The 26137-nt window shown below is 39.7% G+C and overlaps 1 protein-coding gene across 4 annotated transcripts in view; it reads right to left on the bottom strand.

The window, feature by feature from the left end:
- LOC122670907 (serine/threonine-protein kinase TIO) overlaps nucleotides 1-26137 on the bottom strand; it is a 62402-nt gene that overhangs the window by 3906 nt on the left and 32359 nt on the right. For 3 of the 4 annotated variants that reach the window (XM_043867933.1, XM_043867935.1, XM_043867936.1), the window contains 6 exons: nucleotides 25920-26022; nucleotides 25700-25846; nucleotides 18262-18400; nucleotides 10535-10706; nucleotides 10247-10345; nucleotides 9626-10156 (listed from right to left, as the gene is read on the bottom strand). In XM_043867933.1, the coding sequence (XP_043723868.1) occupies nucleotides 9626-10156; nucleotides 10247-10345; nucleotides 10535-10706; nucleotides 18262-18400; nucleotides 25700-25846; nucleotides 25920-26022 (1191 nt within the window). Of the gene's footprint in view, nucleotides 1-9625; nucleotides 10157-10246; nucleotides 10350-10534; nucleotides 10707-18261; nucleotides 18401-25699; nucleotides 25847-25919; nucleotides 26023-26137 lie in introns of all 4 variants that reach the window. The other variant, XM_043867934.1, reaches the window with a different exon arrangement.

Genomic DNA, 26137 nt, shown 5'->3' with positions numbered 1-26137 from the left:
CACGGATCTGGCTCCTGTCCAGCTGTGGCGGGAGCTGGAGCGTCCAGCCCTGCTAAACGACAGGAAAAACAGGGGTGGGATGGTCATTTAACATGTGGGCCCCAGGTGGGACCCACCAGTGAAATGACCACCCAACCCCTATTTTTCCTGTCGTTTAGCGGGGCTGGACGCTCCAGCTCCTACCACGGCTGGACAGACCAGCTCCTACCACGGCTGGACAGGATCCTTTTCCCATTGACACAAGTCACAATTCCCAAAGTTATCACATTCAATATACAAAGCCGTACAAATGGATCCTAAATAACAAATGAAAAAGAAAGTTTCAAGCTACTATCACTAACTCCAATACTTTGAACGGATCAATGACAACCTAACCCACTATTTGGCTTTGCTACAGGAAATATCCCCATAGAAACCCTGCTTCTACAAGTTTTGGTTTATTTATTAGCTAGTTCTCCGCTATTTTAGAAAATCATAGTTCTCTAGGCGACGCTTAGCTACGCCAAGGCGGTTCCTGAATGCCTAGGTGACCAGTCGCCATATTGTTCAAGGAGCCCAAAAAGAAAATAAGGGGAAAAGAAAGGGAAAAATGAGGAAAAGGGAAGGCAAAGACAGGATATAGGGAGAAAAATCAGAGAATACAAAATATGAAGAAAAATGGGTAGTAGTAGCAATTGCCACTACCGCCGGAAAAATTGCAGCGGCAGCAACTTCCACCACCGTCGGAAAGGTTGAAGCGGCAGCCACTGCCACCAGCATCCACCACCAAGGTTTTAAATATCCTTCCGTATCCACCGATATGCATTGTATCTTTAAGCTACAGATACAATATGGTACCGGTACAATATGATAATCCTAGGTTGACACTGAGAGGGGGATGAATTAGTGTCACCAATTTTTTTCCCCAAAATTCTGACCTTGACGGTCACCGCACTGCTTGGCACTCCCTAATGTCACACTCGAACTGGCTTGGGCAATCCCAAATTTACCAGTATCACATACATAGTCATGTGCACGTCAACCTCGCAACCACAACTGCTACAACACCTGCTTCAATCTGAGCTACAACCCCAATCTTGTCAAGCCCCAACTTGACAGGTTATAATATATAAAATTTTAAATACAGGTCCCAACCCCTTCCAATAAAAAACCTTAGGCTGTGCTACAAGATACAACCTAGGCCATACAAATGGACTTGCAAAATGAGAGATTACCTTCCCCCGTGGTAATAAAAACTGAAGAGGCTTCACTATTGTCCCAAGATGTCTACTGGAATCTTCAACTGACCCTTACTGTGTGGGGAGACTTAAATCTTCAAGTGCACAACCAAATGGAACCCTCCACCGCCTTTCTCTCTTTTCTCTTACACCCCAAATGTCTTCAAAGGTCCTTTAATGCCCAACCAACATTCAAGAGTCTTTAATGGTCCTTCAATGTCCTCAATAATGAGAGTTGGAGAAGATAAATGCAATCGTTAAAGCTCTAACAACCACTTTGTAGATTTTCTTCAAAAACAGGGTTGTGGTTGCTCCAAAATCCCCAAAGGCTTGTCCAAATCTGTACATTGTGATGGTCTGGAATCATAAAATTGTATATTGTGTTTGTTGGAATCTTGAATCTGTACATTACAATTGTTTGAAATCAAAAATCTGTTTAGTGTGATTGTGGAAAAGCTCATTGAGGGTTTATTTGGACCTTCAGTCGAGATGTCGATTGAGGGTGGACCTCACAGAGACATAAGTGAGGTTATTTGGACCCCCACCAGGAAATCAGTTTTGGGTATGTTTGGACCCATTTGTTCAGCAATAGGACGTTGGATCTCGTTTGATTAGCGAGGGTTTGTCCAGACCCTAGTTGAGACATCGGTTGTTGGTATATGTTAACCCAACTGTTCGGCATTGGGATATCGATCCCATCTAAGACGTCATTTTCAAGTTAATTCTGGATCTCACCCGAGATGTCGATTGAGGGTATTTGGACCCCTGGATAGGCTATATATCTGGTCCCCATATGATTCATCTATGAGGATTGTTGGGGCCCCATTGAGTGTTTTCACATGTTTGGAATCACTAGAAAGAAATGAATATATATGTCCTAAACTTTTTTCCCTTGTTGAAATTGGGTAATTGTAAATGACATGAATCCTTTGGAAATACATATATATGTTCTTGACCCTTTTTCCCTACTGATGGGTAATTGTAAATAATGTGAATCCTTTGGAAATGCACATATATTTTCTGGACCTTTTTCCCTTGTTAGAATTGGGTAAATTTAAATAATATAAACCCTTTGGAAATGTATATTTGTTTTGGACATTTTTCCCTCGTTGGAATTGGGTGTTTGCTAATGATCTGACTCTTTGGATTATGTTTTTAGATTATCTCCCTTGTGGGAATTGAGTATTGTGAATGAAGTGAATCTTGGAAATATGTATACATGTGAACAGGTTTTAAATCAGTCTCTTGTTGGATTCAAATTTGGAACCATCCATTAGATTTGAATCATTGGAATTGTGCGTAAAGAGATCTTCCAATTATGATTTGGTAATACACTGATCAATAGGTTAATTTATGGTTTGTGGTCAGCTACTAAGTGAGCTAGTTTCACTCACCACCATTATTATTGAACTTTTCAGCTTGATGGTTAGAGCCTTGGAAGTGCTTATAATTTTGTGTTACACCTTTATGTAGACGATACTTTTTGGGGGTGAAATTTTTTATATAACAGTTTTGAGAAATTTGGAAGACAACATTTGGTGTATATTCTCGAAGATATTGTATTTTTTACGTGCCTGAGGATGACTGTATGACTTAAACTAGCTTTAGAAGGGTTCGATTGATCCTGGGTGGTTTATGGATTGGTTTAATTAATTTCACGCTTTCTGCAATAATAATTGATTAGAATGTAACACCAGTAGCTATGGGCCCTACTTAGGTATCGGGGTGTGAAAGTGTGGCCCTTGGCCTCTGCCTCCACGACGCCAATCTCTATGGGACCTAGTCAGCTAGAGGAAAGAGCAGATTTCTCAAACAAAGGTACAGTAGCTACATACTTCACCTAAAGATAGGAGAGGTGACCAGTCCCAAATTTGCACCCAAATTGGTTCATATTACAGGTTCAACCCACCAAGGAGAATCAAGACACATTTCTTCTCAAATATGTGATATACATTTAGCTTCGTCCTTGGGGTTAGGAAGTTGGAGATCCCTATAATGATCATACTCGTCCCAGAGACCAATAATTGTGTTATAATACTCAGAGATAGTCCTATCTCCCTGCTTCATTGTGATGATTTTCTGGAGGAATTGGTAGACCTTAATTGAGTCACCAACTTGGTCAAAAGTCTTAAAGACAGTATCCTAAGTATACTTGGCAGTCTCCTTTCTCATAAACCTCCTACCAATCTCAAGTTTCATAGATAAAATCAACAGTGTCATAATGGTTAAGTTCTCGGTCTCCCATTTCTGATACATTGGATCACTTAAATTAAGAGCCTTAATGGTACCCTCGATGTACCCTAACTTTCCCCGACTTTGCAAAGAAAGCTTCACTGAGTGAGCCCAGTCCAAATAGTTGTTGTTGTCCAACTTTACAATGGAGAGTTGGGTGTTGGAGTTCTCAAGGCAATCTGACTGGGATTGGTAGATGGTACTACTCAAACCACTAGCCAAAGCTTTCATAGGTCCATTGACCTCTGACATGATGTAGGAACACACTTAGAAAGTTGGTTTAATATCCAAACCAAATGGGGAGTACATTGTCTACCTAGATACTCCTTTCCCAGTACTCGGGAAAAAAATTCAGCAAGAGAGCAAACCACAAAACCTGAAGAAACTCAAATCACATACACCTTTCAAGGTGGAACTTCATCTCATGACAACTCCTAAGACCCAAATGAGGTAACTCACCAACAAACATCAACCGAAAGCATCACACCAAGCATTTCAGGTTAAAACAAGGACAAGAACACAAATCTGATGGTACCTATAAGTCCATGGGAGAATGAGTTGCTCTCCAACAGCTCATCCTTTCAGCAATCGAGGCCATGAGGGGGTGAAAGGTAACCCTTGGGCAATTTATCAAGCTCAGGCCCACTTGCAGCTGATGCCTAATGAGAGAGAGTGATGATTTTTGGGGGATAATGGCTTGAGTCTATGAGACGGCAGCCATGCTTTATTTATAATATAACAGAATGAGGTACAAGTACAATTATGCCCCTAAGGACAAATCTACCCTTATACCCATATGACAACACTCCCCCTCAAGTTGGTGCATAGATATCACACATGCAAAACTTGCATACAATAAGATAAAATACTTTTATCCTTAGTAAAAACATTAGCTAACTGAACACCACAGTGGACAAATGGGACACAAATAACACCATGTTCAAGTTTCTCCTTGATAGAATGGTTGTCAATCTCCACATGCTTCGTCTTGCCATGTAGAACCAGATTATGAACAATGCTAATAGCTGATTTACTATCACAATATAGCATCATAGGAAGTTGAACAGCAACACCAAGATCTTGGAGAAGAATCTGAAGCTATAATAGCTCACACATGGTATGGGCCATAGCAGGAAATTCTGCTTCAGCACTTGATCTGGCAACCACTGCCTGTTTTTTGCTATGCCAGACCGCAAGATTGCCACGAACAAAAGTTCAGTATACTGATGTAGATCTCCGGTCATCAGGAGAACCAGCCCAGTCCGCATCTGTAAAGGCCTCAACACGTATGTGATCATGAGGAGAGAAAAGCACACCTTTTCCTAGGGCTGACTTCAAGTATGGCAGGATGCAAAACACAGCCTCCATGAGTGTGGAATAGGGATCGTGCATGTACTGACTAACTAAACTCACAATATAGGCTACGTCTAAACGAGTATGAGAAAGATAAATCAACCTGCTGACCAACCTTTGATATTTGCCATTATAATCAGTTCACCATAATTACTCTTAAGTTGGACATTACCTTAAAGGGGTGTATTTGTAGGTTTGCCCCCCCCCCCCCAGTATCTCAGTCTCAGATAAGAGATTAAGGGTATACTTTCTTTGAGAGAGAAAGATACTTTTTGGTTAAGCGAGCAACTTCAATACCAAGAAAATATCGTAGGTTTTCCAAATCTTTATTCTCAAACTCCTTTCCCAAATAGGCCTTGAATTGGGATATCTCTATAGGGTCACTCCTAGTGAAAACAATATCACCAACATATACAATAAGAACAGCAATGCGATCACCTGATTTCTTGATAAATAATGTATGATCAAACTCCACATTCAAACCAGCTAAGAAATCGTACACCTGGAGAAGGGTACCTATACCCCCAACCCATGTCATACTCCCGGGAAAAGCTCTAACGACCTTCAACAAAGGGGTACCTATACCCGAAACCAACACAAGTGGTTAGGTAGAGAATACCTAGGGGTGCGAGACAACTCTCTCCAAGGAACTCGGCAAAAAACCCAGCAACTTCGGGAGAAGGGGTGCCTCCTCATATAGGGGGTGGCAATGACCAGGCTCGGGCGACTGTTTACCAAAAACACAGGTCTCGGCAAACTATCCATCTGGAGACTAGTTTACAATGAGTGTTATTCCATGAATCAAGATCCTCCAGGGAGCTCTAAACCAATAGGGCCATGACAGAAAGCACTTTTCAATTTATTAGATCAAAGGCAGCTAATGGACTCCTATCTTCTTCGTTCAAATCATTTTCAAGGAACCCACATTCGTCAAAAAGACCGTTCCTTCTTTGTAAATACCAATTTATTCAATGAGATAATAGAACAAATGAAGACGAGAATTGGTTGTATCAATGATTCTCAATGGAGGATCGGGGGGTTTTGACCAATTGTTCAAGTCCAAAAAAAAAATCCGTTTGAGAAACAAGAAGATTAATTTCGGGTCAAACCAATAACCAGATTGTGTAGTTATTTTTATATAGACAGAAAGTCCTCGGTCATACTTGAAGTTGATCGATTACAAATACCTATTGCATCTAGTGGATTTGTATATCCCATTGGGATCCTATAAAAGAATCACATATCCCATTCCAGTGAATGATCCTATACAAACCATAGCCTACACAACTTAGAGTAATATCATGATAATATCATCTCCTTCTACTTGGTTTCATGAATTTTCTTCCACAACCCATAGACCTGAGCATCATTCTCTACCTGAGAATAGGTATCCTTAGCCGCTTTCCAGATCTTGACAGCAGTATCCAACAACAGGTAACCCCATGCAATATTGGGGTGCATGGAATTAAAAAGAAATGACATCACAAGGGAGTTAGTTGTCTGGACTCCATTTCTTTTGAGATGGACCAGCAGTAGTAGGTTTCTCAGTTTCACCTCTAAGATACCTGGCAAACCCTCGGGCATCGGTAGACAAGAAATAGGAACAAGGCCACATCAAGTAATTGCTCCCATCCAACTTAATGGAGCTAACAGGGAACAAAGGAAAATCACTGAATCCCACGACTCACGATCGGTTCTAGTTGATGCAGTAGTACATCTAACATGTCTACTGATCCCAGAAGAGTCACAAATAGAGAGAAAAATATCTATAGAACATACTTCAATAGCGGCAGCAACCGATCTACGCAACGATCAAGGTTCACGAACAAGGGCTCACAGGCCATATAAATCCAGGCCAAAGAGGACGAGAGAGGTAAGGAAGGACCCTTGGTGGTAATTCTGAGAAGGGGTGGAGAGAAACAGAGGTGAGAGAAAGCGAGGTGGAAGAAAGGGAGACGAGACGAGAGAGAGGCAGACGGCAGCGGTGCTAGGGCTGAGGCAACTTCACTGCCGTATTAGGGTTTGGATCAAAGGAGGATCCTCGCTCTGATACCGTAATTATTTTGGGAAGATAATGGCTTGTGTCTATGAGACAACAGCCATGCTTTAATTTATTAGAATAGAATGAGGTACAAGTACAATTATGCCCCTAAGGACAAATCTACCCTTGTACCCATATTACAACAAAGAGAGAGAGAGGGAGAGAGAGAGAGATGGATCAAAAAAACTGGCGGTAACTGTATTTTGCCTCCCTTGTTCTTCAATCAGTCTTCACAGGCTCCAGTCTTCTTCCATTAGGTCCTCTAGTAGATGAGAGAACTCCATTTGTCTCTTAGTTGTGTCGTCTTACATGGTACAACCTCTATTGGACCCTTTTACTTTTCTAGGGTTCCAAAAAGAGAATGAATGAGAGAGTTGTTGGTGGATTCAAAATTCCTCTTGGCTCTGATACCAAGTCGAAAGTAGGCAAGGATTAATGTAAGAGAGAAGAGAAGAGAAGATACGGGTGAGAAGAAGGGAAGAGAGGATGAGAAATAGAGAAAGATGAGTGCAATGTCTAGAGGAAATCGATTTCTCTCCCCTAAATTGATTCACTTACTTGTGTTATATGAGAAATTACATACAAACCGTAGCTAAGGGAGGTAAAAAAGGCAAAAAGGTAAAACATACAAGACAAGATAATAACCTAGTACCCTTATTACATAAATTCTAACACCAGGCACCTTTGTTGACTCGATGGGCATCTTGGTAGCCTTGTTGATGTCGCCTTGCGTCCAAGCCCCCTCCAACACCTTAGGTCACTTAGACGATGTGACAACTACACTTTCAACTTTATTGCTATGGATTAATCATAAGAGCATCTTGAAGTTTCTCTACTTTACCAATCACAAGAACAACTTTCTCTTCATCTCTCCCCAATGGATGAGCAAACAAAAATTGAAACATAAAGGACCCAATTAAAAATTTAGAAGCTGGAGACTGGATTTATGAGTTGGCAACTCAACACCATCTTTGTCAGTAGCTGCTAAGCAGATTTGGTTTACTGCCATCCATTTATAAGAAGGCAATATTGGGAAAGTATATCAAACTTTACAAGACATTGTCCAATTGCAGCTGGAAGATTAAAGTATGTTTTGGTGTTACAATTCCTGGCTAGGCAGGTACGAAGAATGAAAATAATTTCAACCTGTAAACTTCACATTGATGGTAAAGAAACAACTAGATTATACAACGGTTATCAAGTTCCTTAGGGATTAAACTAGGGCCATCAAAATATTCCAACACAGATACTATGTGATCAAGCATTGTTTACATAGAGAAGGAAAGTTCAAAGATGTTAAGGCTGGAATCCTATTTTGTTATCACAACTCCATCAACAATGATTTCTAATACCTGTTAATTCTGGTGGCGGTTAATGTCAGGGTTGTGGAGACCATGGTTTTGGAGAAATAATCGGAAATGAACCACCTGCTGCTACACTTTGAACTTTGATTGTGGCTTCAGAAACCTACTTGGTATCATTCTATTGGTAGTTTGATACTATTCAGATGTTACAACCCAATAATCAGAAGTTGCTCAAGATGCTCCACGACAGTATTATGTCAATTCGAACCTTAATGTTTTTTAAACAAATTAAAAGAATAAAACAAGGATGAAGCACACCTAATGGAAGTCCACATGGAAACTGAGGTGCTGAATACACCAGACTACCATATTAATAAATTCTAATAAGTTAAAGTGGGGATCACACGCAAAGAGAATGAAATGCTAATAAACAAAGAAATAAAATAAGAACAGATATCACATGTGAATCATTTGAGTTTTTTTTTTTTTTTTTTTTGGTGAATAACAAATTCATTACCAAAAGGGAGTATTTATTAAATCTGCCATGTGGGGAGTATTTTCTTAGTAGGTTTTCAAAGATTTATTTTGCAACATAGCCAATTCCATCTGGGATGAAACTTGAAATATAAACAGAGGCCTTGGGACCTACCTGCCACAAAATTTGCTCCCCCTACTGTGATATCCTCTCGCTTCCCCATAACACTCCCCCATCTCCTTCCTACTCCTTCTCAGCTTTTCTATCACCCCAAACCCCACCCCAACCCTGGTTACCCTCCTAACCTTGGTTCCATATCCCTAAGGAACCCTTCATCCTTGGCGGTAAAAGTCGCACCCTTACCTCCACTACCTCTAACCCAAACCTCAACCCATCTAACCCAAACCCTAACTTGGAAATTTGTTAGACACAAAACAAAAGAACGGAGGTAAAAGGTTCTTTCCACAGCCCACATATGAAGGCTTGCCTATATGGTCCACCTAATTGTGCTACATGGAAAGTACATGGCAATTCCAATCATTGGATATATAGGGCTTGGTCGGGAACTCGGGATTGTCAAAATGTCAAATTTTGGAGACAATTCAATCATCTAAATTCTAAACACCTCTCCTTCCCCCCCCCCCCAACAAATGTTGGTAATTTCCCTTGAATTTCCAGCCACCCAAATGTTTCTGAGCATCTTTCAAGAAAATTATTTTCTTAGTGGGTGTTCAAAGATTTATTTTGCCACATAGCCAATTTCATTTGGGATGAAACTTGAAATGTGAACAGGGGCCTTGCGACCTACCTGTCCACAAAATTTGCACCCCATCTGATCTCCCACATGGCAGATATAGGAGGCATCAAGAAAACCATTCATCAAAAACGATTGCCACACACATCACAGAAGATCCCATGGGCAAACATAACTTTAATCAAGAAACTAGTATGCATATAGTGAAAAGAAAATAATTTTGTAGAAAACATAAGAATGAAACAACACCTGAATTGCAGGAGACAAGGCAAGCTCCACACGTTGATGAAGACAGTAATAAATAGCAACTTGCATGGATTTTGATTTAATAAATGCTCTCACCACAGCATCAGTGATTTTCACTGACTCTGTCCCATTAAGTGAACCTCGATCATTCTCCTTGATGTCAAGTCGATGTAATGAATTACTACGCAAAGTGTTTAGTGGGAATATATAAGCATGACATTTCATGGACAGAATCTCCAGTGCATCTATCAATGCCCAGATAGCCCTGCAAGCTTCACAAGCACAGCACAGCATATTTGTAGCACCTGACATAAGACTTGAGCCTGAAGCTGCTAAACACAGAAACAATAGGTCTAACACACCAAATGTTTTAGAATGGTGTAGAATCTGTTTTAAGGCTTCATCCACCACTGGAGGAAGAGAAACTTTCTCTGATGTTCTGAGCCCCTCAGCGACTCGTGATAATATGACCGCTATGCATGCAGTCGACTCATACAAAATTCTTCCAGAAGCATCTTCATTGTAGCCCATAATCTACAATTATATGACAAGATAGTAGTGAGAGGTAACTCTTGGAATATTATGATTCTTATGAACCATAACAATGCAATATAAAAACCTAACCTGCGAATACAGCTCTACTAAGGAAACCCAATGCCTGCAATATGATTTCCCAATGCCAATTTCAGTATTATTCAGTAACTTCTTCAAAATTGATAGAGCCTGCATGTATCACCAACCTCAGAGATATATTAGCCACAAATTAGTACCAAACATCTACAATGAACTTCAAATGTCAGATAAATGTGTATGGCATGAAACTTATTCTTGGATCTTCAAAAGAATTCAGAAGTATAAGAGAAAAAAGTGGGACAAAATGGCAGAAACTCTGAAGATCAAACAATTGTATACCTCTGTTATTAATTCATTATTATCAGATGATTTCAGGCCAACGATGACAGCAGTAAATCCAAGAAGTTCAGATATTATTTCATCAACTACCACACTAGAATGAAGAGCACCAGCTGCAATTAAGTTCGAAAGAATTCTAAACGACTGTTTGATACAAATAGCGTCCTGATCCCTGCACAAGTTCAAAATAATCTCATAAATGGCAAGTTATGCTTCTAAATAACATTAGTAGAAAACTTTGAGAAGTAATTGCCTTCAAAAGATTCGGAAGAACCATAAAGTGAAAAGCCAGACCAGACCAGGAGATAAATTTGGCTTCAAGTGGAACTGCACAGCTCCACGTTTGAAGCATCCCCAATACTCAGGGGGGTCAACTAAATATAACCATCATGGTTTCATGGTTCTCGTGTGAACCATGAGAAGCAACCAACTTCTTGGCATTGTCTACTTGTTTGAAGACCAGTTTTACAAGTCAATGTCAAAACTGGAGACAATCAAACTGTGTTCAACTGGATCTGATAACCTGAATGGTTAAGTGTGATTAAGCAAGATTAATTATTAAATATTATAGCACCAAAATTGAAGATTGTATTTGAGTACAGATCCCTATGATCATACAAAAATTAACCTGGAGAACAAATATCCAATTCCAGGATAACCAAAGAAAAGCTTAAGAGTGTATTTGTAAGCACCAGAGACATATTTTAAAGTTTCCAATATGAAAGTAACCCAAAAGTTAAAACTACCAATTCAGAGGAGATGGTGGTTTTGCTTTGAAGGGCCCAGAAAAATAATTTGAGAAGGCTAATAGAGATCTAATTGAACACTTACCATGTGAAGTAAGGGTGGCAGCAAGGCTAGGTTTTGGTGGGTTGAGATAAATAATAAAAAAATAAATTTTCATATTTCTATTATAAGTAATAATAGGATAATTAGGCAATTGGACGGGTTCAGGCAGGTTTGGATGGGTTATCACTCGGAGTAATGGTTGGGCAGGTTTAGACTAGAATTGGAAGGAGGCCAAATATCCCACCGGGCTGCAGCTCCATACTCGAACCCAAACCTTTTATTAACTGAGGCAGTTTCAGTTGCATTAGGCGCATCATGTTGAGGTTCCCTACCTTAACGTGAAGAATAGAAATTACCAAATCAGAGGCAGCAGATGTGCCCCTATTTTGAGAGATTTCGAAAAAGAGTTAAATTGACTGAAGAGAAGTAGATCCTCTAGAAACAGTTGAGAGACCTACTTTAATTGATTTAAATATCTCATCAATGTATTTCTTTCTTGAAACCTTCCTTGTTGATTTTCCTGTCTCTTGGTTCAGATATTCTACTTGTTGGCTCCCCTTTCTCAACTATGTTTAGCCCATGGCATAGCAATCCAGATGAGAACCCTGTGTACCACATTTGCTATCCCTAATTATTTTCCTTTTAATGTGGATGATTTGATTGCACTTCCCAATAACTTGAAAGAACAAATCCTTAAGCCTTAAGAATGCTTATTTAAACTTTAATCCCGAACTTCATGACAATTTTGTACTTAATTCTAAAACATCAATCTTCAGTTTTTACATCTAAAAATCCCAACCATATGCTTCCTTTGCAGCCATATCCGGATATCCCTACCTCACAAGGCCTATGACAAATAGGCTACAATTGCTTTGGATCTTGTCATAAAAAAAAAAAAAGAGATATTGATGCAACTAGAATATCCTATGCATATGGATACCTAAATTCAAAGTGTAACTAAAAAATCTTAGGGTGGATACCTTAGGGTTATCAATTGGAAATTGTTGGTCCCTTCTGCAATTTACTCATTCGACTACTACAGCTTGTTTCCTCTTTCAATACAGAAAAGTTTCTTAGCCTATTAGGCCGTGTTTGGTAACACCCTGGCAGAGTGGTTTCTAGTGCTTTTTTACTTATGAAAGATAAAAAATAAAAAAATAAAAAACATGGGAAGTGCATTTGGTAGTACCAAGTGCTCTGGTTTTCTAACCCACGATCCTTTAGGTAACTAAAAGTCTGATTGGGCTAACTTTATGTCAAGTGGTCTTAAGAATATGGAGAACAAACAAAGTGTGCAAGAAATTTGAAAGTCAGATTCAAAGTTATGGAGCCCAAATAGATTTAGGAAAGTTGAAACTAAAATAGAATCTACCAAAATTTAGAAAGTAGTTATTAGAAACTTCCAGAAATAGAAACCAGATTTAGTAAGTGCCAGAAATAGAAGGTTTGGTTGTTACAGAAATAGAATACAAAATAGAAACTGAACCATTGCAGAAACAGAACTGAAATCATTTTCAGAAAAGGATTTCAAAAACAGAACAGCAAATAATTTTCTGAAATCAATGTACTGGTTCTGGGTGTGAAGACAGAACAGAAAACTCAGCAGAACTAGGAATCAGATTATGGCAATTAAAGGATGAACAGAACAGAAAACCAATTATCAGAATAGAAGGTTCACCAACAGAACAGTACAGTACAAGTATACACAGGAAAGAAGAGGTGCAGAAGAAGAAGAGAAATAAGAGAAGATATGTTCAGGAATCCCTTCTGAACTGGAGGGCAGGAATCACACCTAATCCCAGTCCATGTAACCACCACCAGGTTAGTCACCAAGAGCTCCGAACTACCACAGAACTTGAGGCAAAGCCACTTCATTCAACTCTAAAATCGTCTCCTTACATAGCATATCAGAACACTAATTATAGACTAACCCTCAAATTTCTATCTTTATTACAGCTTATAAATTAGAAATTAACACAATCTTGTGTAGGACTCAATCCCTCATATTGGGGCATATAGAATTGGCGCTTTACAATAAAAAAAACACCCGAAATTACTTAGCCCATGACCCATGTAACCAATTGGGTCCATAGAATTGAGTCTAACTTGAACCAATCTTGAACAGTAATTTCAGTTTGTTTGACCCAGATAACTGAATCAAACCCAAAACCACAGCTTCTTCACTTCCTACTGGAATTATGCTTCATTTTTGTACTCCCACAAAGTGAACCAGGCCTTCAGAGTAGATATGAAGAAGCATTGCAAAAATGTTTTTCAATCTCAAAGCAAATTGACCTCGCAAGGGCCATCTCCTATTGCTCCACTCTAAGAAGCAGAAACCAAAGTTTGAGATTTCAACAGCATATGTCATGTCAATCCTTTCCAAAATTGAAATATTTCATTGAAATCAGTGAACTACGTCGAAATTGTCGAAAGTTGGTAGAATAGAAATGAAGGGAAATAAGGAAAATACTAAGAATTTTGGAATGAAATATTACAGGATGCTTATTTAAGCATAAATACACATGTATGAATTATTAGATGCGGAAAAAGAAAACACCCAAAGTGGTAGCTTGGTTTCATACCCTAGTTTGCTAGTGAGTAAGCATTCAAACATTGCTCAAATCTAGCAAAAGAATTGAACCAAGACGATAGTTTTAGCGACTAACATCTTTCTCCAAGTTTCAACCCAAATATCTCTTTGCAATCTTGTTGTTAAATGAGCTTGGGAGAGGGTTTGAATCTGCTAAGATTTGCAAGTTTTGAAAAAAAAATAAAAATTTTAAGCGCTTTAGCATTTTGACTGATTTACCTAAATTTCAACCATTTCGAATTGAAATTCTGAATGAATAAATGTGACATTTCAATTATTTCAACCAAAATTGACATTTCAATCATTCCGGTTTCGGTCATTTCAAAGAAACATTTTATTCCTTGTATTTCTCATGTGATTTGGTTTCGAGGTCCACCTAAACTAAAATATTTTGCTAAATTTCAACACTTCAATCGAAATTCTAAACATTGATTTTTGGAACCTAGCTACGCCACGCCACGGCTCTCTCACTCCCAAGTGAAATCTCACTCTTCCGCCGACTATCAAACGTGCTCTCTACTGTTCTTTTCTCACAAGTGCTCCCCAAGAGCAGACACTTGTAGAACTTTTAGCACGGAAACACTCTCAGATCTCACACCTGTTTCGAGGTCTAAAAGGCAAAATCTCTTATTCTACCCTGTCCTGAACTCTGACTTGTTTTGTATTCAGACTTTTTCTGTCCTATAATATTCTGTCCAAAACATCAATCAACACCATATATATTGTATTCTACCTTTTATGCCCTTCTTTAGCCTTGTGCAATAAGCACTAATTTTATAACTAGGGTTTGGGTTTCTAATGCCCAACAAATTAGGGTTTCTTATGGTGCAATTAGGTATAGGTCTTAGGGGTCTTGGTCAATTGGTGGAAAAGCGGGGTCTTGAAAAAGTTGAATTAAAGTTTTAGGGGCCGGAATGCATTCTTTGATAGGGGAACATAAAAAAAAAAGCATGGCAAAAAAAGTTGATAGTCGATGAAGGTAACAAAGCTAGAGCCGATGCAAGCAGGTTATGGGTGTGAAGACTAATTGGTTGACGATGAAAATAATGGTGAAAGGAGAATTGTTGTGTGGTTGAATATGTTGCGTTAACCGAAATGAAAAATAAAATATAAAGAAGAATGATAATAACAGGAACAGCCATACCGCCTATGAATCCAGTAAGGTTTTAAAGGAATCCACCTTCAAAAGGCTAATGAATCCATAATTCCATAGAGTCATAGCACAAAGCTTTGACAGGAAATCATTTTTTGATTCATGTAGATGCATAGGTGCATGTAGTTGCTACCCAAGCCCAAGTCCTATCAGAACTAGGATTTTCTATATTCTTGTCGCAACTCATAATCTATTAAATAGAACTTAAACTAAAAGTAGAAAATTCTCCTAAAGCAACTATCACCCAAAAAAGCAGCTCCTAATTATCCAAACTAAACCCAATAAACCCCAATAAGTAAAGAAAATCCACAAAATACTCATATATCATTGGAAGCCAATCGAGACTGGCCACCGTATCAGTTGGATGTGAAGAATTCATTCCTTCATGGCGACCTGGAAGAAGAAGGTATATGTAGATTCCTCTAGACTTCAAGTTTAGACAGCAAAAAAGGGAAAATGTATCATCTTAAAAAAGCTCTATAATTCTAAAACAGTTCCCGCAGGATTGTTTTAAGAGGTTTAGATAAGATATACTGAAGAATTGATACACTCAAAGCAAGGCTGACCATACCCTATTACCAGACAAGGTAGTGGCAACATCACAGCTCTAATCGTCTATGCAGACGACATTGTGGTAAGTGCTAACCAGAAACGATCGGGAAGAATAAAAAGACTTAAATCCTACTTAGCTCAATAGTTTGAGATTAATAACATTGGACCCTTGAATCTTTTTTGGGAATTCAAGTGTCAAGGTCTCATAAGGGCATAAATATCCTAGTGATAGAAAGCAAAACCCAGTGTCGCCACTGAGGAGCAGGCCGGCCTCACGGCCAGGCTGCTCCTTCCCCCCTCTCCAGCCTCATCCCTTCTCCTTCTCTCATTCTCCCCCCCCCCCCCCTCTCGCCCTGCCTTTCTTACTCCTTTTTCTTATTCCTCTTCTTAATCAAGTTTTGGAGTCTGGTCGTGAGGTCGAGCTCCTCCTTCCTCCTTCTCCTTCTACTTCTCTCCATCCCTTTCTTCCTCCTCCTCTTTCTCCTCTTTTTCTTCGGGATTTGGAGCTTGGTCTTCTCACTTGGACCAGCGTAGTGCTAGTGGCCATCCTTGCTCAGTCTGCAGTCATGCTTGTTGACAGCCCTCTTGGTTTCTCGTTTTTGTGGTCGTTTGCCTTGCCTGGTTTGCTGCCTCGCAAGTTGCCCTCCTGCTAGGTCTATATCCAAGCTCGTTGGGGACTCTCCTGCCTGATCGCAATGCTTCGATTGGCTTTCAACTCTGACAACCACTCACTTTACTGGGTCGCTTCCCTCGCTGGCTGCCTTCCCCGCTTGGCCTGCTGGCCTGTCTCTTCGCTTCCAGCCCCGTTCGCCTTCTCCCTCGCCAGTCATCTTGCATCGCTGGCGCTCTCAGTTGTCACTTGGTCGCCAGCCTGCTTGGACTGCAGCTGCTTGGCCGCAAACCCCTCTCGGCTAACGTCGTGTTATTGCCAGCTGCATATTCTGCCCTCTGCAAGTTATGCTCGGCCAGCAGCCGCTTCGCCGTTGCCCTCTACAAGGCTGGTGCCTCTCCGACGTGGTTGTCACCTCCGCTTGGCCGTGGTCCTCCGCTAGGCCAACGCCCCTCTGTCGTGGCTGTTTGTTTGCCGGTGATGCTCCGATTCTCATCTTGGAGGCTGGTCGATGTTGTGCTGAGATAGTTGGTTAGGGTTTGTGGTTCCCTACTTGGAATTGACTCGGCTGCACTTCTCTTTCTTTTGGGCTTCTTTGCTCTTGTGGGCTTTTGTATTTTCTTGGGCTTCCTTCTCTGTCTTTATGCCCATGTGGGCTTTTGATTTTTACAGGCCTAGCCTTCTCTTAGGTAGGGCCTTGTAATTTGTTTGTGGCTTTGTGCCCTTGTACGATCTCTCTCTCTCCCCTTCCCCTTCTTTCCTTTGGTAATGAATTTATTTATTCATCCAAAAAAAAGGGTATAAATATCTGTCAGAGGAAGATTGTGTTGGACCTGTTGAAAGAGAGAGGGACGTTGGGATGTAAACCAGTTGATTCATCTATTCATCAAAAACATAAACTAGGTGACGATTGAAGGTTATAGTATAGTTGTCAAGGAGTCGCCTGGGCAACTGCCTTGGAGTCCAGGTGCCTTGACAACTAGTGTCACCTAGTCAGACGCCTTGGTTTCTCTGGTTGCCTAGCGTCCAAGCCCCACTCCAATGACTTGGGTCGCCTAGATGTCAAGACAACTATGTGTTATACTAATGCAAATTGGGCAGGTTCTGTTTCTGACAGACGGTCTACATCAAGACATTGCACATTTGTAAGTAGGAATCTGGTTACTTGGAGAAGCAAAAAACATTCTGTTGTGGGTATATTAAGCACACAAGCAGAGTTTACAGTCATGGTACATGGATTATGCAAGCTCTTATGATTGAAAATTTTAGTTCAAGAATTGGGGTTTGAGACAAAGGGCTCAATGCGACTGTATTGTGACGAAGGCTGCGATAAGCATAGCTCATAACCCCGTGAAATAAAACTGTACAAAATCATATTGAGGTCGATCATCATTTCAGTAAGGAAAAAATTGACTTTGGCTACATCTACACACCAGTTGTGAAGACAGGGAACCAATTGGCTGATGTTTTCACCAAAGGGATCAATTCTCTTTAGTACAATACCATCTTGAGCAAGCTGAGGATGTATGATATTTTTTTTTCCAGCTTGAGGGGAAGTGTTAGAGTACATATTGTAAGGGTAGAATGGGTACTTTGGTAAATAAGCATGTATTTGACCTTCCCAAGTATCCTCATGTTAGTATAGGGGTATTTATGTAATCTTGCCTTTTCTTTTTCTCAAGTTGGTAAATGTAAGGGACCGATATCAATCCTCCTCCTCAAGTGTGTTCTTTTCTCCTCGTCTCCTTTCTTCTCATCTTGTTCTCTTTTATTATTTTGAAATTCCATATCATCTTGAATTAGTGGAAATTATTCTACCAAAACTTCAAGAAGTAATTGTACTCTAGGGATGTTCATCATTGAAAGAATATAATGTTTAGATGCTATGACAAGAAGCATAAGAAACCAAGCATCCAAATTGAATTTTTAAAACCTACAAGGCATAACTTCAAAAAGGTTGCACCAGGAATTCCAATATTTTCCAAGTTTAAAGACCGTTTAAGCAGAGATGTAATGATTTGTTGGCCTACTTGCAAGAGCTTGGTGACCCTTTGGACCATGTTTTCAAAGGCAGCAAGACCTGTACAAGTGCTTTGGCATCTTGACCAATATTGTTTGCTCCTTTGACTGTACGAGAGTTATTTTCCAACCTATCCAATATCAGGCAACCTGAGAAAGGATGAGATCCAAATAAGTTTACCACAGCACTAGTATCATGACAAAAAACAAAAAGGCTATTCAAAGTTGAGAGAAAAAGTTTGGAGGTTATTGATCATTTAAGATAGTAAAGATAAACATTCAAAGAGGTTTCAATTTTTTATATTCTCCATTCCAATCAACAAAAACATAAAATAAATCTATCAATATAAATAATACTATACACATGATAAGTAGTGGATTTATTTCGTTTTTTATATATAATGAAATTTTACCACAAGAAAGAATGAGGGGGAAATTACAAATAGAGAGTGGTCAACAATATACATACGAAGATCAAGATCAAACCACATGCATGAATGGGACCCTATGTACATCAATACCCTGGAGGCCCCTAATTTCCAGGCTCATCCTCAGCACAGGATCAAACCACTAGAGTAAATAACCTCCGTGGACCAGAGGTCTCCAAGAGGGATGTGACAAATACAGTAGAACTATAATAATCAGCAAGTATTCAGCTGAGAAGATAACAATTTATCCAACACACTATTTTTGAAAAAATGAAGTGACCTGGTTACAGAGGAATCCAAAAGATGAAGTACAAACTCTGCAAATTGCAATTCAATATTATGCAACTAATGAGATAAAAAAAAAAGGAGCAAATGATGTACATGAGACCAGGTGAAAAATGGAAGCTGTCCCTCTGGTGGTTCAGTCTGCCTATAGAACTATGGTCATAGTCCGAAATCTCGCGAGATCTCGCCGAGATTCTCGGTTTTCCAATTTCCCGAGTCGAGATGGTCTACGAAACTTTAAAATACACTTTCTCGCCGAGATCTCGGCTATATCTCGTTTCGATATGGGTATCTAATTTGTGTAAAAAACAGGTATAAAAAATAAAAATCTCCGCGAGATCTCGGGTCAAGTTGATGGTTTCGGGTATGGGCTTGGGTCAAAATTGACCCATTTAACTTCATTTAACCTATCTAAACACCCCATCTCGACAGAGTTCGACGAGATTCTGTCAAGAGAGGGTGTTTACTCTCATTTTCTCTCTCTTCTCTCTTCTTCTCTCAAAGTCTCAATTCTTCTCTTCCCCTCTTCATTTTTTGCTTGGATTCAAAGCTTTGGAACCTGATTTTGCTGCCAAACTGAAGATTGAAGCTCACTTTTGCAAGATTGATCAAGTTTTTGAAGGATTTTTGAAAGGTAACCCATTTTCCCTAAATCTATTTTTTCCAAAAAAAATTGATGAAATCTTGGTAGATGGGTGTGATTTTGAGTTATGTTACACAAATTTGGCCGATCTATCACTTGATGGAGGCCGAATTTTTTTGGGGTTATTAAATTTTTTATTCTAATTTCTGAAAAAAATAAATGAATTTTTTCAAAAAAGAAATTAAAAAAAATAGGATAAATACTTATGGTTTGGATGTGATTTTGATATATGTTAGACAAGTTTGCATGCTCTACAGCCTCATGGAGTCATTTTCTTTTTTCACCCATTAAAAAAAATATTTTTTTTTTCAGATTTAATAATAATATTATTAAAATAGTTAAAAAATATATAAAATTAAGGAAAAATACATGTTTTTGTTGGAAAATTATGCACAACATTTGTACATAATGTCCAACTTCAAATGATGTCAAATACATCATTATGTTATAATATTTTATATTTGAAGGTATAATTATTTTTAATAAAAATTATAAATATTATTTTTAATTAGTAAATAAATACTAGGGTTAGGGAATAAATAAGAGATAGGTATTTGATTATTCTAGTAGCTTCATATTATGTTTAATAGTTATGAATACAATACTTTAAGTGTTTAATACCTTACTTTAAGTCTGTAATAATTACTAATACATGTTTTTTTATGTAACAGTGTAAAAAATAAGATATTTCTTACACAATGGGGGATATAGCATGGCTACATGGAGTCCCGATGTCTGAGGACAAAAAGAAGTCAAAGTGTAACTACTGTGGAAAGATTCTAAATTCTGGAGGAGCAACTAGGTTAAAGGAACATTTGTCTAGTTTGGGCAAGGATGTTGCCAAATGCCGAAATGTTCCGACCTAAGTTAAACTGGCAATGGCACAAAACTTGAGAGGAGTACGAACAAAGAAAGCTGAGAGGGAAAGACAACAAATAGCTTTCGATGAGGCAGTTCTAGAGAGGCCTGGTGTAGACATCCTTGGAGGAGTAGGAGATGATACTGAATATAGGCCTACACCTGGTGAGTTCGAATCAGAGGCTGAATGGAGGATTTACCAGCAGACTTGGGCAGAGAGTAGGCAAAGTTTTCATTTTGACAATATAAGAGCATATGAGCAAGCAAGAGGAGCTGGTGGATCTGGCTCAGCTGCACCAGTGCAACAAGATGAGGGGAGAAGAAGCACTGGCACAAGAGATATCCCACGGCCCCAAGCCCGACCACGAGCACGTTCCCCAGATACCATTTTTTAGCAGGATCCATCTACCTTTAGGCAACAAGATGCCTTCCAGCCAACCATCCCGCAAGTGTTTGGTGGTAAACAAAAGGAAGCACGGAAAGCCTTCAGCAAGTTCATGCTATACAATGGCATTCCAGCTAATGTAACACAAGGAACATATTATAATGCATTCCTTGACGCTGCAGGGAGGGCTGGCTCACGATGGAAGGGGCCTATACCATATGAGTTGTATAATGTATATTTGCCTAAAGAGGTAGAGGAGCTGAAAGAGTACATAGAGGGTCTGAAGCCAAGGTGGGACACATATGGGGTTACTCTTATGGCTGATGGTTGGATTGGACCTACTAGACAGTCCAATATAAATTTCATGGTGAGTTGTAATGGGAAGACTGTCTTTTTGAAGTCTATTGATGCATCAAAACATGTCAAGGATGCATCATACTTGTATAAACTACTGAAGCAAGTGGTGGAGGAAGATATAGGAGCAAAGAACGTTATCCAAATTGTGACGGATAACAGTTCTAATTTTAAGAAGGCCGGAGAGAAATTGATGAACAAGAAGAGTAAGAGGATCCGCCTCTTTTGGACTCCATGTGCAGCCCATTCTATTGATTTAATGCTGAAGGACATGGGGTAAAAAGCTTTGGTGGCTGGTGTGGTCAATAGGGCAAGGCAAGTGACCACCTTTGTGTATAACCATGGTTATGCTTTAGCCATGATGAGGGAAAAATGCAAGGGGGATTTAGTGAGGCCTGGTGTCACTCGATTTGCCACCAATTACATTGCATTGAAGAGCATTCAGTCGAAGGTGGTAGGTCTGAGGTCAATGTTTGCAAGTGACCAATGGTTTAGTTGGCCAGGTTCTAGGACAGAAGAAGGGAACGCAGCACAAGAGACCATTGCAAGTAATCAATTTTGGAAGGACTTGTATAAAGCTATTGCCATATTAGAGCCAGTAGTGGCAGTACTAAGGATGGTTGGCACGGAGAAGAAGCCTACCTTACCCCACATATATGCTGCCCTGCAGAAGATGAAGGAAATGGTCCAAGCTGCAATACCCCGAAGTGCTCGCTCATACATTAACATCATTGATGAGCGATGGGAGAAGCACTTGAGTCATCCCTTGCATAAAGCTGGTGAGTTCAACACTTCAACATACTTTACACTTTATATTAGTTTTTACATTTACATATTCAAAACTCAAAAGTATTAAGTCACTAACAACTTATATTTGTGGTTTCCCCTTTACTAGCATACTATTTGAATCCAAAGTACCAATCCTCGCATAATCTTGGGCTGGACACAGATTTGTTACTGGCAGTTGAAGCTGTTATTGAGAAGTTGGAGGTCATTCCCAAGACACAATCTGACTGCAATGATGAGGTGAGACTATGGGACTTTGGTACATTGGTAGTCAATAAAGGAATGTAATTACTAAATAGCAAATACTAATGCCTCTAACACTGTTTGAAATTTAAAATGAAAATAGATCAAATTCTTCAGAGAGGCCTCAGCAAGTTTCAGTCGAAAAGCTACAGTGGAGGGTAGGCAAAAGTTAGACCCTGGTAGGTGGCAATGTGGCATGACTTTACATTTATGAATTATAATTTTATCCCTTTACAATGCACATATTCTTAATATTCTATGTTTATAATGCAGCTGACTAGTGGGTGCTTTATGGTACAAGTTCACCCAACCTAAGGAAGGTAGCAATCAAAGTGCTCTCACAAACTTGTTCATCCTCTGGGTGCGAGCACAACTGGAGTACATTCGCATTAATACACTCAAAGAGGCGGAACAGATTGGGTAGTCAACGACTGGAGCAGCTGGTGTATGTGCATTATAATATGAGACTAAGGATGAGGCACATACGTGACAATTTTGAGAACAATGACAAAGATCCCATCGAGCTAGCCAACATATTCCAAGAGGACTCTGATGATGATGAGGATCCCCTATTCCAGTAGGTGAGGGATCGTGGTGCACCAGAGATGGATGAGCCTGGAGGTAGGCCCGACTCCACCATTGCGTCCGTAACTAGTACAAATGTTGACGACTATATGTCGCACGAGGGACATGCACATTCTCAGTCACAGAGACCCTTTGAGGCTGCAACAGGAACTGCTCCTGAGGATGATGATGATGATGATGATGGTGGTGATGGTGATGGTGATGACCCTGCTGGTGGAGATGACCCTCCTGGTGGTGATGCTGGTGGTAGTGGTAGTGGTGGTGGTGGTGGTGGTGGTGGTGGTGGCATACAGAGTGGTGGTTATTATGATGATCGTCATGAGGGGATGCGCGAGCAATACCAATATGAAGTGGGAACACAGGAGGACCCTGTGCGTTTCACAAATGAATCTCAGTTTACACATGCCACACAAGATCAAGACCATGGTGGCCACAAAAAAACGTACAAGAGAAGGACTGGTCGCAAACACAACCAACCTCAGTATGATGACACGAGTATGAACACCATGCTAGCAAATTTTGGAAGCATGAGTATGGATACTGGTAGTCAACATCAGCCGTGGCAATCATCTCAACCTCATTATGACTATGATTATGGCCAGCAAAGCACCGGTTCTGAATATAGTTCTTATGGTCAGTTTGGTTAGTCAACACATGCGTATGACTATCAAAGCATTGGGTCCAGCATTGGGTCCACATTCCCAGTCCCATACATTCCTCAATATGACAGTAGCATAAGCAGTGGATCTCATCCTTCATGGTAACAGTCTAACGCCACTATGGAACAGCTATACCCTAGGATAGGGGTCTTGGCATATGTGGATGAGAACTCTTATATGAATGCTGTGGAGGACTATATGCAACAGTGGAGCAACAATATGTCATGGCAAGACTATGTGGGATAAATGGGGAATGAATATGTCATTCAATCTAATTTTATGTGATGATAGTTGTAACTTGTAACATTGTTATTTGTTAAGCTTGAGCAATTTGATGTATCACTTATTCACTTTAACATTTGTAATGCTTATTAAGTTGTTTTCCTATTAATTGAATGTTTTGTTTGAATCCTATATACATAAATTATGTCATTAATGTATATAGTATGCTATTTTAATACGTCGTCGCCTACCAACTAAGGGTCCGATGTAAAAGTCCTATTTAGACTTTGTTTTTGCAAAATCTAATAATGCCATTGTGTTTAAATGGCCTAAAATAGACTGTATACAGATTTTCAGACCCAAAAGAGGTCTAAAACCCACCGAGATGGGCTTCCGAGTCGGGAAAAAAAAAATGCACAAACTCGCCGAGATCTCAGCGAGATCTCGGCCCAACTCGGTTTTTTGCTGGGCCGAGATGGCTCCGAGACCCGAGTTTTCAAACCTTGACCATGGTGCAAAGAGACCAAACCAGGCAGTTCATCACATTTTTCCAATTCGTGCAACCCAACATTTTCTGCCAAAACTTATATTTTCGGCCAGTGTACATAAAAATAAAGAATTGATAGGAAATTGTTAAAATATGTTCTAAAGAATTTTTTGCCACTCACTCGGTCAAAATCTCAATTTTTGAAAGTTGAATGACCTCCACTTTGATCCCCGAATCTGAAATCCCTTCATTCTTAACTATTATTTTGACAAATGGGGAAACAGTAAGGAACAGGGAAAAAACCAAAAAAGGGGCAAAGAAGAAGATGAATCACCTGTAGTCAATCCATGTAAGCTCAAACCTTGTTTCTCATTTCACCCAGCTATCAAGTAACTCCCCCCCCCCCCAAATCCTTATAGTGTATGATTCCCTTCTACCCTGTGCATAGTTATCAAGGCGGGAAGGCGAGGCAACGCCTTGATAACTATGACCCTGCATTTCAGATTCGGATCAAAATCAGTTGCCAAGGCGTCCAGGCGCCTTGGTCACTTTGTCGGGTTTGCCTTGCATCTAGGCCCCCTCCAATCCCTTAGGACATCTAGACGCCGTGAAAATTATGGATCAAATACATTTAAGGAGCAACTGACTCAATGAAAGGCCACAGATAGGGAGACTGAATGAATGAAGAGCATGGTGAGTAGTTTGGGCATGGAATTCTTATAGCAGCCCAATAAATTGGCAGACTTTGATATGGAAGTGTAATTTGGACCAATATGCACTAAAGGCATAATTAGTCAAGATGATTCTTCAACCATCATCAGTTAAGCAAAATGCGTAAATGCTAAGGCGTGCAAGGTGTTCCAACTGTCAAAAAGTTAAAAGTGCAAAGTGTTCCAATTGCCCAAAAGTTGACGCATAAGCCTCGGGGCGTGGAAGCATCTATAATCTAGCTATATAAATATGTATGTGGGAGAGAAAGAAAAGATAATATGTGGTTTTCAATGTTGTGCTGTTCTCTTTTGTGGGTAGTATCTATATTCATCGTGTTTTGGTTTGCAACCAATGCACAACATGTAGCAAAAACACATATAAGCTTAATGGGGAAAAAATACAATGTTAATTATCACAGCAAAATTTCTAAGTAATATAGTATTTAAGCTAAATTTTTTATTTTTATAAAGTTTAAAAAATCAAGGCAAAGTAGTAAGTTGGACCAGTTCTCAAAAACATTATACCTGTGTTGTAACTTAAGCCCAAAATGATGGGGTTCAGGGAGTCTCACACCTCAAGAATCTAGTATGAATGAAACTCACACCACATGTGAGGTCCACTCCTCACAAATGCCTTGGTTCCTGAGGCTATGCCCCAAAGAAATAACAAACCTCATTGATGTGCCCCAAGGCTTATGCTCGTACACCTCTGGAAACACTCCTTCAGCACAACTTACCAAACAGAAAAGAAGGTAAATAAGAGGTAGAAGAAGAGGCTCTCCCTCTTTATCTAATCTAATCTACCTGATTGAACATCAGTGGGACCTATCCCAGAAGACTCTACGAGTGGCGAAGAATTGCCCATATGAGAGCTAGGACAATGTAATTGACCATCACTGAGAGGACTCCGAGGCCTGCTATTCTCTAGAGCAGCAGAAGATTGGTTTTTACCTGCATCAAAGATTATTAAGACAGTCTGAAGACAATGAAACTGAAGTCACAAATCCCCAATCAGATGTCTTACACTCGGGACTAGCAGTGGTTGACTCATTTGCAGAAGTATGTGCACCTTCACCCCTCCAAGCTGCATCACAAACCCTCGCTGCAATAGTTGCGGCACGAAGTTCCTAGAAGTTGTTCAAGAGAAATATGACTCACAAACTTAAGAAACACTAAGCAACAAAAATATGTATATAAGACTAATATCTAACAAATGTATATCTACATTAACACTTATGTCTT

Source organism: Telopea speciosissima, chromosome 8, assembly GCF_018873765.1.
Source record: "Telopea speciosissima isolate NSW1024214 ecotype Mountain lineage chromosome 8, Tspe_v1, whole genome shotgun sequence".
Taxonomy (NCBI): domain Eukaryota; kingdom Viridiplantae; phylum Streptophyta; class Magnoliopsida; order Proteales; family Proteaceae; genus Telopea; species Telopea speciosissima.
Note: the sequence above shows the minus strand (reverse complement) of the source record. Positions and strands in the feature narration are given on the sequence as shown.